At 42.0% G+C, this 13,492-nt stretch overlaps 1 protein-coding gene across 1 annotated transcript; it reads right to left on the bottom strand.

The window, feature by feature from the left end:
* Nucleotides 1–5,002: 5,002 nt before the first annotated feature.
* On the bottom strand, nucleotides 5,003–11,861 carry LOC140727360 (interferon omega-1-like). The gene is made up of 4 exons (XM_073044636.1): nucleotides 11,767–11,861; nucleotides 10,913–11,002; nucleotides 5,241–5,480; nucleotides 5,003–5,126 (listed from the first exon to the last, which is right to left on the bottom strand). The coding sequence occupies exons 1-4, from the start codon at nucleotides 11,824–11,826 to the stop codon at nucleotides 5,028–5,030; spliced, it is 489 nt and encodes a 162-aa protein (XP_072900737.1). The 5' UTR covers nucleotides 11,827–11,861; the 3' UTR covers nucleotides 5,003–5,027.
* Between the last annotated feature and the right edge of the window lie 1,631 nt (nucleotides 11,862–13,492).

Below are 13,492 nucleotides of genomic sequence, written 5' to 3'. Positions count from 1 at the left end.
GCGGGAGTTCTCTGATATTACACTGGTTGAAGTATATATTCCCACCCCAGGCAGATGTCAAATTAACACCGGAGGGATTGAGCTCCGTGATTAACTGGCCTCCCCAATGCCTTCCTCAGTATCGAAGGGCACTTCAACCAGTTTAGCTTGAAGGAGCCTCTACCGAACTACTGCCAGCATGCACCGGTAACATCCAAGGACTCAACACACTCGACCACTGCGGGATGCAACAATGAAGAACACGCTCCAGACCAGCATCCCTATTTTCTTAGTTGAAGGTGATTCAAAATGTCATCGAATACTCTGCCAAACTTCTGCAGAAACTGTGGAAACTCAATGCACAGGAATTCAAGAGTCTGCAGAGTGTAGTACGCTCGTCCAGTTTCGTCACTCTCCACACCATAAATGACATCGGCAAGAGACAGTGCCCCAGGAAAGCAACATCCATTATAAACATTCCCACGAGGCAGAAACTAGAGGAGCCAGAAGACTCACATCTCAAAGCTCTTCAGCAGCTTCTTGCCCACTGTCTCGGGGTCCTGTACCGACCTGAAATACCCTAACACGACCCCTATTTAACTTGCACAACTTACTTGTGTAGTTATGTCTACTTTCCTTATTTCGTAACTTGTGTATAATTTATGTTACTGTAAGTTTACAGAACATAGAACAGTACAGCACAGGAACAGGCCCTTCGGCCCACAATGTTGTATCGAGGCAGCTGAAAAATAAATTAAAAACGAATCCCTCCTACCTCCATCTTCCTCATATCCACGTCCATGTGCTTATCTAAACGTCTCTTTAAAAGCCTCTACAACCATACAGGCAGCACTTTCCAGGCATCTACCACTTCCAAAGTAAAAAAAAACTTAGCTCTTGATTCCCCTTTGAACCTACCCCGACCCACCTTCAATGCATGCCCTCTGGTATTAGATATTTCTACCCTGGGAGAAAAAAGATACTCCCTGTCTACTCTACCTATGCATCTCATCATCATATAACCATATAACAATTACAGCACGGAAACAGACCACCTTGGCCCTTCTAGTCTGTGCCGAACGCTTACTCTCACCCAGTCCCACTGGCCTGTACTCAGCCCATAAATCTCCATTCCTTTCCTGTCCATATACCTATCCAATTTTACTTTAAATGACAATACCGAACCTGCCTCTACCACTTCTACTGGAAGCTCATTCCACACAGCTACCACTCTCTGAGTAAAGAATATAAACCCCTATCAGCTCTCCCTCCCAGCCTATGCTGCTCCAAAGTAAACAACCCAAGTTTGTTCAGCCTCTCATAATAGCACATGCCCTCTAAACCAGGCAACATCCTGGTAAACCTCTTCTGCACACTCTCGAAAGCTTCAACATCCTTCCTATTGTGGGGTGACCAGAACTGTATGCAATACACTCTCTGGGAGAAGAAGTTTTTCCTTAACTCTGTCCTAAATGACCTACCCCTTATTCTCAAACCATGCCCTCTGATACTGGACTCTCCCAGCATCTGGAACATATTTCCTGCCTCTATCTTGTCCAATCCCTGAATAATCTTATATGTTTCAATCAGATCCCCTCTCAATCTCCTTAATTCCAGTGTCTAACAAGAGTCTATTAAGTTGCAACATAACCTCTTGACCTTTGAACTCAATGCCACGAATAATAAAAACAAGTACTGTATCCCATAAGCCTTCTTTTTTTAACTTTTTTATTGTGTTTTCAAATAGTTACAGAATAAAAGTATGCGAAAAAGAAAATATGTGTTACCTATCCCCCCTCCCCTTAACCCCTCCCCCCTAACATCCCCACTGAAAGAAAAAAGAAAGAAAGAGAGAAAAAAAAAGGAATGCCTGGATATTAGAAGATCTCCACATGCTCCACGGAGTTCGTAATAACTTTAGTGTATATATTTATTTCTTTCCCCAAGTAACCAATTATTTCATCTTCGGAGCGCCTATATATTTAATCCTGTCTTTTGTAAATAAGGGCGCCACATTTTCAAAAATGTTTCATATTTATCTCTTAAATTATAAGTAATTTTTTCAACTGGAATACAGCCATAAATTTCTTTCTTCCAACGATCTATACTTAAATATGTATCCGATTTCCAAGTAACTGCTACAGCTTTTTTGGCTACTGCCAATGCAATTTTTATAAATTCTTTCTGATATTTATTCAATTTGGATATCGGTTTTATCCCTTCAGTATCACCTAGTAAAAGTAGTATTGGATTATGTGGAAGTTGTATTCCAATAATTTGTTCCAGTAAATCTCTTAAATTTGTCCAAAAAGCTTGAATTTTAGAACAAGACCAAGTAGAATGTAAAAAAGTACCAATTTCTTGGTTACATCGGAAACACTGATCAGATAAATTTGGGTTTAATTTATTTATTTTTTCTGGTGTAATATATAGTTGATGTAAAAAATTGTATTGCACTAATCTTAATCGGACATTTATTGTATTTGTCATACTCTCAAGACATATTCTTGACCAATTTTTTTCTTCAATTTTAATATTCAAATCACTTTCCCATTTTTGTCTTGACTTATGGACTCCTTGTTTAATTGCCTGTTTTTGAATCAAATTATACATACAAGAGATAAATTTTTTAGTCTTTCCTTTTTGAATTAAAGTTTCTATTTCATTGGGTTTCGGTAATAACATTGTTTGACCTAACTTTTCTCTTAAATAAGCCCTTAGTTGAAAGTAACAAAAAAGAGTGTTGTTTGATACTTTATATTTATTCTTTAATTGATCGAATGACATTAATATACCTCCTTCAAAACAGTCTCCTATATATCTAATCCCTTTTTGAAACCAATTATATAAAAGTTGATTATCCATTGTAAAAGGAATAAGTCTATTTTGAATTAAAGATCTCTTTGCTAATAAGGATTTCTTTGTCTCATCGTCAACATTTATCTTATTCCATAAATCAATCAAATGTTTTAATATAGGAGATTCTTTCTTTTCCCGTATCCATTTAGATTCCCAGTTATATATAAAGTCTTCTGGTATGTTTTCTCCTACTTTATCTGGTTCTATTCTGATCCATGCCAGTTTATCTTTCTCAAAAAAAGATGCAATAAATCTAAGTTGATTTGCTTTATAATAATTCTTAAAATTTGGAAGTTGTAACCCTCTGAGCTCAAATTTCCATGTCAATTTTTCCAATGATATTCTTGACATCTTATCTTTCCAAAGAAACATCCTCACATATTTATTCCCATAAGCCTTCTTAACCACCTTATCGACCTGTGTCCCATTCCTGCCTGCACTACCTTGGAGGTCCTTCTCCTCAGCCTCTTTCCTAACTCTATATACTCACTGCACAGGACTTCTTTTTTTTGTAAATTATGTTTGCTAACTTCTGTTTGTAATGTTTATAATATGCTGGGCTGTTCTTGCAAAAAAAAAGCTAATTTTCATGGCATTTATAACCTGGGCACTGATGCTTCTGACAATAAACTTTAATTTAGAATTTATGATCCTGAATTCTAAAAGCACGTCAGTTCTCAATCCCAGTCCCATTCTGACCTAACTGCAGCCTCCTCCACTGCCACAGTGAGCCTGATATAAGCAAGAAGAGCCGTGCGTTATCCTCCCTGACAGTGCTACTGCATGTGGCTTCTGCTTTTAAAAAATGGGCCTGTGTTACACGCTCACTTCGGACTCAACACTTCCTCATTCAAAGGGAGAATATGAAGATGAAAACCAAGAACTTAAATCCAAGTATCATACAGGGAAGATAAAAAACAAGTCGAATCACTGTGAAGTGTACTCATATGCTGAGTGTGACATTGCAGGGGAAAGAATAAAGAGGGGGAAGTACCTATAACAAGGTGTGAGAAGAAAAAATGTTATATTCTGTGAGGAGGATCAGCGTGCACAAAATTTGTATTCCAAAAATGTGAAATATTCAGAATAATTAACATGTAGTAACATCTTCACTGATTTTTTTATTAAATGTAGAAATATTTTATCCATTGCAATTCTCACAATAATAATAAATTAAAACTTTTCAGCTACATGTACATACTTTTAAAAATGATCACAATAAATACAGTATAAATAAATTAAGTTAATTTTATCTTCTAACCATTGGAAGAACAATCACATTATGCTCACTGAAGGTCAGTGATGAAATCAAGAGGAATGGTTTTGCAAACCACAACCTGTGCACTGAGTGTAGGTCAGAACATTCCCAATGCATATTCCCATTGCAAAAATGACAATTAGAGGAATAATTTTTGGGAAAACAAACGGAACTTTAAATAATTTACCTTTGAAAAGGGGCTGAAACCTACAACTCTCAGATTAAACTGATAACACTAGAGGATGCTGGACAGAAGACATTGCAAAATTTCATGTGCATGAAGTTATGAGAAACAAAATTCCACCCAGGATTAATTTTAGGTAGGGAACTAAAATGATGTCAACCATAACAGAGATAAGATGCAGAATGGCAGATAGAGTAAGAAGCTGTCCACTGTGCACCTTTTCCAGGAATGGATCATTGCATTACAGTAGCTGCCTGTCTTGATATGAATGGACAAGAATAGGATCATTCAGCAAATTCACATGTCATCACTGAGTAATACTACAAAAAATAAATTAATAAATTAATAATACAATAAATTAATTCAACACTGGATATGGAGAAAGACCCAGACATTATTCCTTCCACATCACTTGCCAAATGAAAATGTGTGATTAATATAGTTATATAATAAATAGTAAAAACAGAAAATACTGTAAACATGCACAGCTCAGACAACTGCTGAGTGGAGTGAACAACAGTTAGTGTTTCAAGTTTATGAGCATTGACTCGAGGAATTCACTCAGGTTTCTTCTGCACATGCACTGATTATTTGCACCAGTTGGGTTTTCCATTAACATTTTTAGCATTTAGTTTAATTTATTTTTCAATGTAACATCAGTCTGTTCAGATATACTTTTCCTTGAAAGTTATTTTAAATAAATAGTCATAAATCTTGGTCCCTTATGAAATTGACTCTGGAAAATCTTCAGTGATCTCTGCTGATTTTTGCCATAATGAGAAGGAGCTGTTTCAAATGCGTCATGGTCTCAGTGCGGGTTGTCTCCCAGGCACAGTTGCTGAATCCCTAAAAGGGAGGACAAAAAGGCAAATGTACTCAATAGTGAAAAATTAGATAATGAACAAGTATAAAGTAGATAAATAAGTGTATTGGCAGGCACATGTTTTAATATCAATATACCTTCTGTTTCAGAAACTCTCTCAATTTCTGAAAGTATTTAAGAATTGCGGCATTCTTCCTTGGCCTGGACTCTGAGCCTGGTTTCCGGACACAGACATCCAGCACTCTGAGCTGCCGATCCAAGAGAAGCTGGAGGAGTTCCACTGAGCTCTGGACCCAGCTGACTGAGCTCAGGTTCATACTGTAAATCCTGCGGAGGTGATGCAGGGTCTGATGGACAATCCAGATCCGGTCCTGGGCCTGTGCAAAACATACATGGGAACATTAGTAGGGCCGTGGTCTCACAAACGTTTAGAATTAGAACAGAATGTTTATGAGTCTTAGTACAAGACAAAATCAAACATCAACTTAAAATATACAGACCGCAAATGGAGGGCTACTAACAACTGTGAATTGAAGGCCACATCATTGGCAGTTTCCGTCTACAGCTAGAGATTTCAACAGGGAATGAGCAATGAACCACACGGATGAAGAAGAAGAAGACGCTTGACTGAATGAGGGAATGGCATCAATGCCACAGGATGCTACTTACACAGAGACTAGAGTCTGCTCTCCTTTCACCAGAAATAGTGAGGGGGAGAGTTTATAGAAATCAACAATCTCATAAAGGGGGGAATCAAGGAGGTGAAACAGACAGTCGTCTGAATGGGTTGTTAAAAAGATTAAACAGTAACTTATAAAGACAGTGGCATAAACATTTGCATGTTAACTTTGCAAACACTAGGAAAGCTGCAGATGCTGGAATTCCAAGCAACACACACAAAATGCTGGTGGAACACAGCAGGCCAGGCAGCATCTATAGCGAGAAGCAGTGTCGACGTTTCGGGCCGAGACCCTTTGTCAGGACTAACTGAAAGGAAAGATAGTAAGAGATTTGAAAGTGGGAGGGGGAGAGGGAGATCCAAAATGATAGGAGAAGACCGGAGGGGGTGGGGTGAAGCTAAGAGCTGGAAAGGTGATTGGCAAAAGGGATACAGAGCTGGAGAAGGGAAAGGATCATGGGACGGGAGGCCTAGGGAGAAAGAAAGGGGGAGGGGAACACCAGAGGGAGATGGAGAACAGGCAAAGAGTGATGGGCAGAGAGAGAAACAAAGAGTGGGTAAGAAAGGGAGGAGGGGCATTAACGGAAGGTAGAGAAATCAATGTTCATGCCATCAGGTTGGAGGCTACCCAGCCGGTATATAAGGTGTTGTTCCTCCAACCTGAGTGTGGCTTCATTTTGACAGTAGAGGAGGCCATGGATAGACGTATCAGAATGGGAATGGGACATGGAATTAAAATGTGTGGCCACTGGGAGATGCTGCTTACTCTGCACCTACACACCTATGCTCTGTCCACCAGAGAAAGCAGGATCTCCCAGTAGCCACACATTTTAGGTGAAGTGGTTAGGGGAATAGATGACAGGTGACTATGGGAATGGGAACTTTTTAGGGGTGTCTTGTAATGTGAGCTGAGGTGTCCTATGTCTGCACCCTGTGGTACCTGATGCCCAATGGCCATCACACATTTTTAAGATAAGCAGATCATAGGCATCTTCTACACTTCAGAACTTGAGTAGAGGCAAATAAAAGTCACAGAAAAAAAGGTGCTGGGGTCCTCTCAGTCCATACCACCCATCAAGCAGCCACCTAAAGAAATCTCATTCAGAGTGATTGGGGCAGTGGTTGTAGAAGGGAGATGCAGCCTGGAGAGAAACTGCGAGGCAGGAGAGGCAGTTAGTCAATAGCAAAGAGTCAACCCTTTCATTTCTTCTACCAAAGTGCATGAACTATACTTTCTGACACTGTATTCCATCTGCCATTTCTTTGCCCATTCTCCTAATCTGTCAGTCTTTCTGCAGCCTCCCTATTTCCTCAAAACTTCCTACCCCTCCACCTTCAAATTGCCTGCAAACTTTGCAACAAAGCCATCAATTCCATCATCTAAATCATTGATATATAACGTAAAAAGAATCGGTCCCCAACACAGACCTTTCTGGAACACCACTAGTCACCGGCAGCCAAACAGAAAAGGATCCCTTTATTCCCAGTCTTTGCCTCCTGCCAATCACCCATTGCTTTATCCATGCTAGAATTTTTCCTGTAATACCATGGGCTCATAGCTGGTTAAGCAGCCTCATGTGTGGCACTTTGCCAAAGGCCTTCTGAAAATCCAAGTACACCACATCAACCAACTCTCCTTTGTCCATCCTGCTTGTTACTTCAAAAAATTATAACAGATTTATCAGGCAATATTTTCTCTTGAGGAAACCATGCTGATTATGGCAAGTACGCTAAGACCTCGTCTTCTATAATTCGCTCCAACATCTTCCCAGGCACTGAGGTCAGTCTAACTGGCCTATAGTTTCTTTTCTTCTGCCTCTCTCCCTTCTTGAAGAGTGGAGTGGCATTTGCAAATTTTTAGTCTTCCAGAACCATTGCAGCATCTTGTGATTCTTGAAAGATCATTATAAATGCCACCAGAATCTCTTCAGCCACCTCTTTCAGAACTCTGGGGTGTATATCATCTAGCCCAGGTTACTTATCTACCTTCAGACCTTTCAGTTTCCGAAGAACCTTCTCTCTAGTCCTGGTAACATCACACAATCTTCATGATCCCTGACACCTGGAACTTTTACCATACTGCTGGTGTCTTCCACAGTGAAGACTGATGCAAAATACTTACTCAGTTCATCCGCCATTTCCCTGTCCAACATTACTATCCCTCCAGCATCGTTTTCCGGTGGTCCAATATAGAACCATAGAACCATAGAACATTACAGCACAGAAACAGGCCCTTCAGCCCTTCTTGGCTGTGCTGAACCTTTTTTCTGCCTAGTCCCACTAAACTGCACCCTGACCATATCCCTCCGTACACCTCTCATCTATGTACCTGTCCAAGTTTTTCTTAAATGAGACGGCATTTACCACTTCATCTGGCAGCTCATTCCACACTCCCATCACTCTCTGTGTGAAGAAGCTCCCCACCCACCCCCAATGTTCCCTGTACACTTTTCCCCCTTCACCCTTAACACAAGTCCTCTGGTTTTTTTCTCCCCTGCCCTCAGTGGAAAAAGCCTGCTTGCATTCATTCTATCTATGCCCATCATAATTTTATATACCTCTATCAAATCTCCCCTCATTCTTCTATGCTCCAGGGAATAAAGTCCTGACCTATTCAACCTTCCTCTGTAATTCAGCTTCTCAAGTCCCAGCAGCATCCTTGTAAAGCTTCTCTGCACTCTTTCAACCTTATTAACATCACTCCTGTAATTAAGTAACCAAAACTGCTCACAATACTACAAATTTGGCCTCACCAATGTCTTTTGCAACCTCACCATAACATTCCAACTCTTATACTCAATACTTTGACTTATAAAGACCAATGTACCAAAAGCTCTCTTTACGACCCTATCTACCGGTGATGCCACTTTAAGGGAATTATGTATCTGTATTCCCAGATCCCTCTGTTCTACTGCACTCCGCAGTGTCCTACCATTTACCTTGTATGTTCTATCTTGGTTTGTCCTTCCAAAGTGCAATACCTCACAGTAAACTCCATCTGCCATTTTTCAGCCCATTTTTTCAGCTGGTCAAAATCCCTCTGCAAGCTTTGAAAACCTTCCTCACTGTCTAATACACCTCCAATCTTTGTATCATCAGCAAATTTGCTGATCCAATTTACCACATTATCATCCAGATCAATGATATAGATGACAAATAACAATGGACCCAGCACTGATCCCTGTGGCACACCACTAGTGACAGGCCTCCACTCAGAGTAGCAATCCTCTACTACCACTCTCTGACTTCTCCCATTGAGCCAACGTCCAATCCAATTTACTACCGCACCATGTATACCTAGCGACTGAATCTTCCTAACTAACCTCCCTTGCGGGACCTTGTCAAAGGCCTTACTGAAGTCCATGTAGCCAACATCCACAGCCTTCCCTTCATCCACTCTCCTGTCTCTCTTTATTGCACTTTATATATCTGGAGAAACTTTTGATCTCTTCTTTAATATTATTGGCTAGCTTATTTCTTATTCCATCTTTACCTTCTTAATGACTTTTTTAGTTTCCTTCTGTTAGTTTTTTAAAAGCTTCCCAATCCTCTAACTTCCCACCAATCTTTGTGCAATTATATGCCCTCTTTTTGGCTTTTATGTTGGCTTTGATTTCTCTTTTTCGCCACAGTTGTGTCATCTTTCCTTTAGAATACTACTTCCTCTTTGGGATGTATATATCCTGGGCCTCCCAGATTGCTTCCAGAAATTCCAACCATTGCTGCTCTGCTCTCATCCCTGCAGCTCTTTTCCAATCGATTTTGGCCAAATGCTCTCTCATGCCGCTGTAATTCCCTATACACCACTGTAATGCTGATACATCCGAAGCTTCTCTTTTTCAAATTTCAGGGTGAATTTTATCATATTATGATCATTTTCCCTGATAGGTTCTTTTACCTCGAGCTCTCTAATCAATTCTGGTCCTTTGCAAATCACCCTATCCAGAATAGCTGATACTAGTCAGCCCAACCACGAGCTGCTCTGAAAAGCCATCTCGTAGGGCCAGGCACTCGAGAAATTCTACCTCCTGTAATCTAACACCAACCTGATTTTCCCAAACTCCCTGTATATTGAAGACCCCCATGACTGTTGTAACATTGCCCTTTTGGCATGCATTTTCTATCCTCCATTGTAATTTGTAGGCCAGAACCGTACTGCTGTTTGGGGGTCTGTATACAACTCCCATCAGGGACTTTTTACCCTTGCAGATCCACAGCTCTATCCACAATGATGCAACTCCTTCTGACCCTATGCCACCTCTTTCTGAGTATTTACTGACTATGCCAGCAGGTAAACAAATCTCAGGATTGTAAATCGTGAAATATATCTATTTTGATAATAACTTTACTTGAACTTCGAACAGATATTGCAAGAGTTTCTGTCTTAAGAAGTTTGTTCCAAATTCCATCTATGAATTGTGGATTTTTTCCTGCTATCCTGTACTCCAAAGTTTTGCATTCAATCTATAACATTGGTCATAAAAATCTCTTCCATGTGGAAAGTTTATGGATGTCTACAATCATAGAACCACGTGATATGGCACATCACTGTCCGGTCTCCTCTCAGCGTTTATCTCCTTGATACCGATGGGCCAGCTATAATGTAAAATAATTTAACGAGAAACCTCACAATTCTTCAGCGCAAGTCATTTAAAGTGAAGTACGTGGTTCCATCACCAACGAAGCACTCGGGTAGTGTGATGATCTGAGAGGATGCAAGTATTTCCTGTGTTCAACAGAACTCGCAATGTTATTGGGGGGTGGGGTAGAGAGAGGAACACACAGGGAGGGAGAGGAAAAAATAGCAGAAGGTGATAAAGGTGGACGCGTTTATTGGTGACAGAGCATGTGAAATGATGAGAGGGAATTGGGTACAGAGAGTGAATTACCCGTGAGTGGGACAGAGAGAGAGGGGGGAGCAGTGTGATAATTAAAATGAGATCTATTCCGTGTGAATGGGGTCCTGAAACTCAGGGTGACAGAGTCAGAAAATGAGAGTGACATGGAGAGAAAGAATTCATATTCTGATATAGTCAAATTATTTGGATAAAGTTCGGATCCGATCCTTCGCATTACGTAACATAGTGTCTCGAATTAATGACATTAAAGTAAAATGCAGTGTTTACTCACATGAACCTCCGCCGAAAGTTTCACCAGCTCCAAGGGCTTCGTTTTCAACGACAGCCTCTCAGTCACACACTGTCGAGGGAGGCGGCCACCCTGAGACAGAAGATATCAACGTTACTGACAATCCCCACACACAGAAACACCGAGAACAGACTCTTTGAAATAACCTGATTGGTAACAGCAAACAGCCCGGGGACTGTCAGGACCGGTCTCTGGGAGCGGGTTCAACTCACCATTTCTTTCAGTTCGCCCAGAGTCTCTGTGTTGAGAACTCGCAGTAACTGTAACCTCTCACAGCCCAGGGTCAGGGTCACGGTCAACAACAGCCACACACTGCAAACTCTCCAAACACGGCCCAATGCCATCTCCACCCAACACGGAATAAAGCACCGATCTGAGACCAGAATCAGCTCCGAAAACGGGTCTTGTTCGCCGAATGGAACTCTCGATATGGAAATGCCACGGCTTGTGATCCGGGAGCGAACGCCGGTGCTGTAGAGACCCGTGTCTGGGGATCGTGTTGTGAGCTCTCTCTGCCATGCTGCCGGATTTTATATCTTAAAATCCGAAAACGGGTGACATTCGAAAAGTGAAATGACTGCGGGATATTTGGGAACGCGTCGGGAGAGAGCGGTCTCCGCTCTGAAGTAAGGAATCTGAAAGCGGGAGAGTCCAGCTGCAGCGACGGGAAAATCCGCCACCGGAGAGAGCAGCAGCGCTCAGGCTCTTGGTGCGATCGTTCAGTTCGGGGGGTCCAAGGTGTTGTGGAGGGTGGGTCGAGTTTGGCAAGGGACGTGGTGGGGTGAGGACGTGACTGTGTCGGTGCATCCGTCGGGGCTGCATTTTATCAGGGTTACCGTAACACTGCATCTTTCAGCGCTGATCTTCTCTGTTACATCCAACTGCAGTGGTGCCATATCGCAGGGTGGTCAGTGCAGAGCGCCCGGGACACGTCCTTCTGGTGGCGACTGTGCTCGCTATGAAGATGGTCTGGTGTCTGGGTTCTTTACAGAAGACACTTCGGCGTTTCTTTCGTCTCCGGATCGGAAGGCGATTCCGATGCCTGCTCTCTCTGCAGGTTAGTCTCCAGCTCAGCTTGCAGCTGCGCGGCAAATTCACCCGAAACTAAAGTGTCCCAGGGTAAAGGTGACGGTTCGTCACTTCCGAAAGTGGGCGTGTTAATCAACAGGAATGGATCGGCAATAAAACCTCAGAAGCGAGGACATCTACTTCCTGATTAAGTGCTGGAGTCCTCGGAGCAGGGGGTTCTATCTCATTCGTATGGTTTTCGTCAGTATCTAGCGCGGGAGTTCTCTGATATTACACTGGTTGAAGTATATATTCCCACCCCAGGCAGATGTCAAATTAACACCGGAGGGATTGAGCTCCGTGATTAACTGGCCTCCCCAATGCCTTCCTCAGTATCGAAGGGCACTTCAACCAGTTTAGCTTGAAGGAGCCTCTACCGAACTACTGCCAGCATGCACCGGTAACATCCAAGGACTCAACACACTCGACCACTGCGGGATGCAACAATGAAGAACACGCACCAGACCAGCATCCCTATTTTCTTAGTTGAAGGTGATTCAAAATGTCATCGAATACTCTGCCAAACTTCTGCAGAAACTGTGGAAACTCAATGCACAGGAATTCAAGAGGCTGCAGAGTGTAGTACGCTCGTCCAGTTTCGTCAGTCTCCACACCATAAATGACATCGGCAAGAGACAGTGCCCCAGGAAAGCAACATCCATTATAAACGTTCCCACGAGGCAGAAACTAGAGGAGCCAGAAGACTCACATCTCAAAGCTCTTCAGCAGCTTCTTCCCCACTGTCTCGGGGTCCTGTACCGACCTGAAATACCCTAACACGACCCTGGATTAACTTGCACAACTTACTTGTGTAGTTATGTCTACTTTCCTTATTTCGTAACTTGTGTATAATTTATGTTACTGTAAGTTTACAGAACATAGAACAGTACAGCACAGGAACAGGCCCTTCGGCCCACAATGTTGTATCTAGGCAGCTGAAAAATAAATTAAAAACGAATCCCTCCTACCTCCATCTTCCTCATATCCACGTCCATGTGCTTATCTAAACGTCTCTTTAAAAGCCTCTACTACCATACAGGCAGCACATTCCAGGCATCTACCACTTCCAAAGTAAAAAAAAACTTTCCTCTCGATTCCCCTTTGAACCTACCCCGACCCCCCTTCAATGCATACCCTCTGGTATTAGATATTTCTACCCTGGGAGTAAAAAGATACTCCCTGTCTACTCTACCTATGCATCTCATCATCATATAACCATATAACAATTACAGCACGGAAACAAGCCACCTCGGCCCTTCTAGTCTGTGCCGAACGCTTACTCTCACCCAGTCCCACTGGCCTGTACTCAGCCCATAAATCTCCATTCCTTTCCTGTTCATATACCTAACCAATTTTACTTTAAATGACAATACCGAACCTGCCTCTACCACTTCTACTGGAAGCTCATTCCACACAGCTACCACTCTCTGAGTAAAGAATATAAACCCCTATCAGCTCTCCCTCCCAGCCTATGCTGCTCCAAAGTAAACAACC

The sequence above is a fragment of the Hemitrygon akajei genome, chromosome 5, assembly GCF_048418815.1.
Source record: "Hemitrygon akajei chromosome 5, sHemAka1.3, whole genome shotgun sequence".
Classification (NCBI taxonomy): Eukaryota; Metazoa; Chordata; class Chondrichthyes; order Myliobatiformes; family Dasyatidae; genus Hemitrygon; species Hemitrygon akajei.
This window is presented reverse-complemented; position numbering and strand designations above follow the sequence as displayed.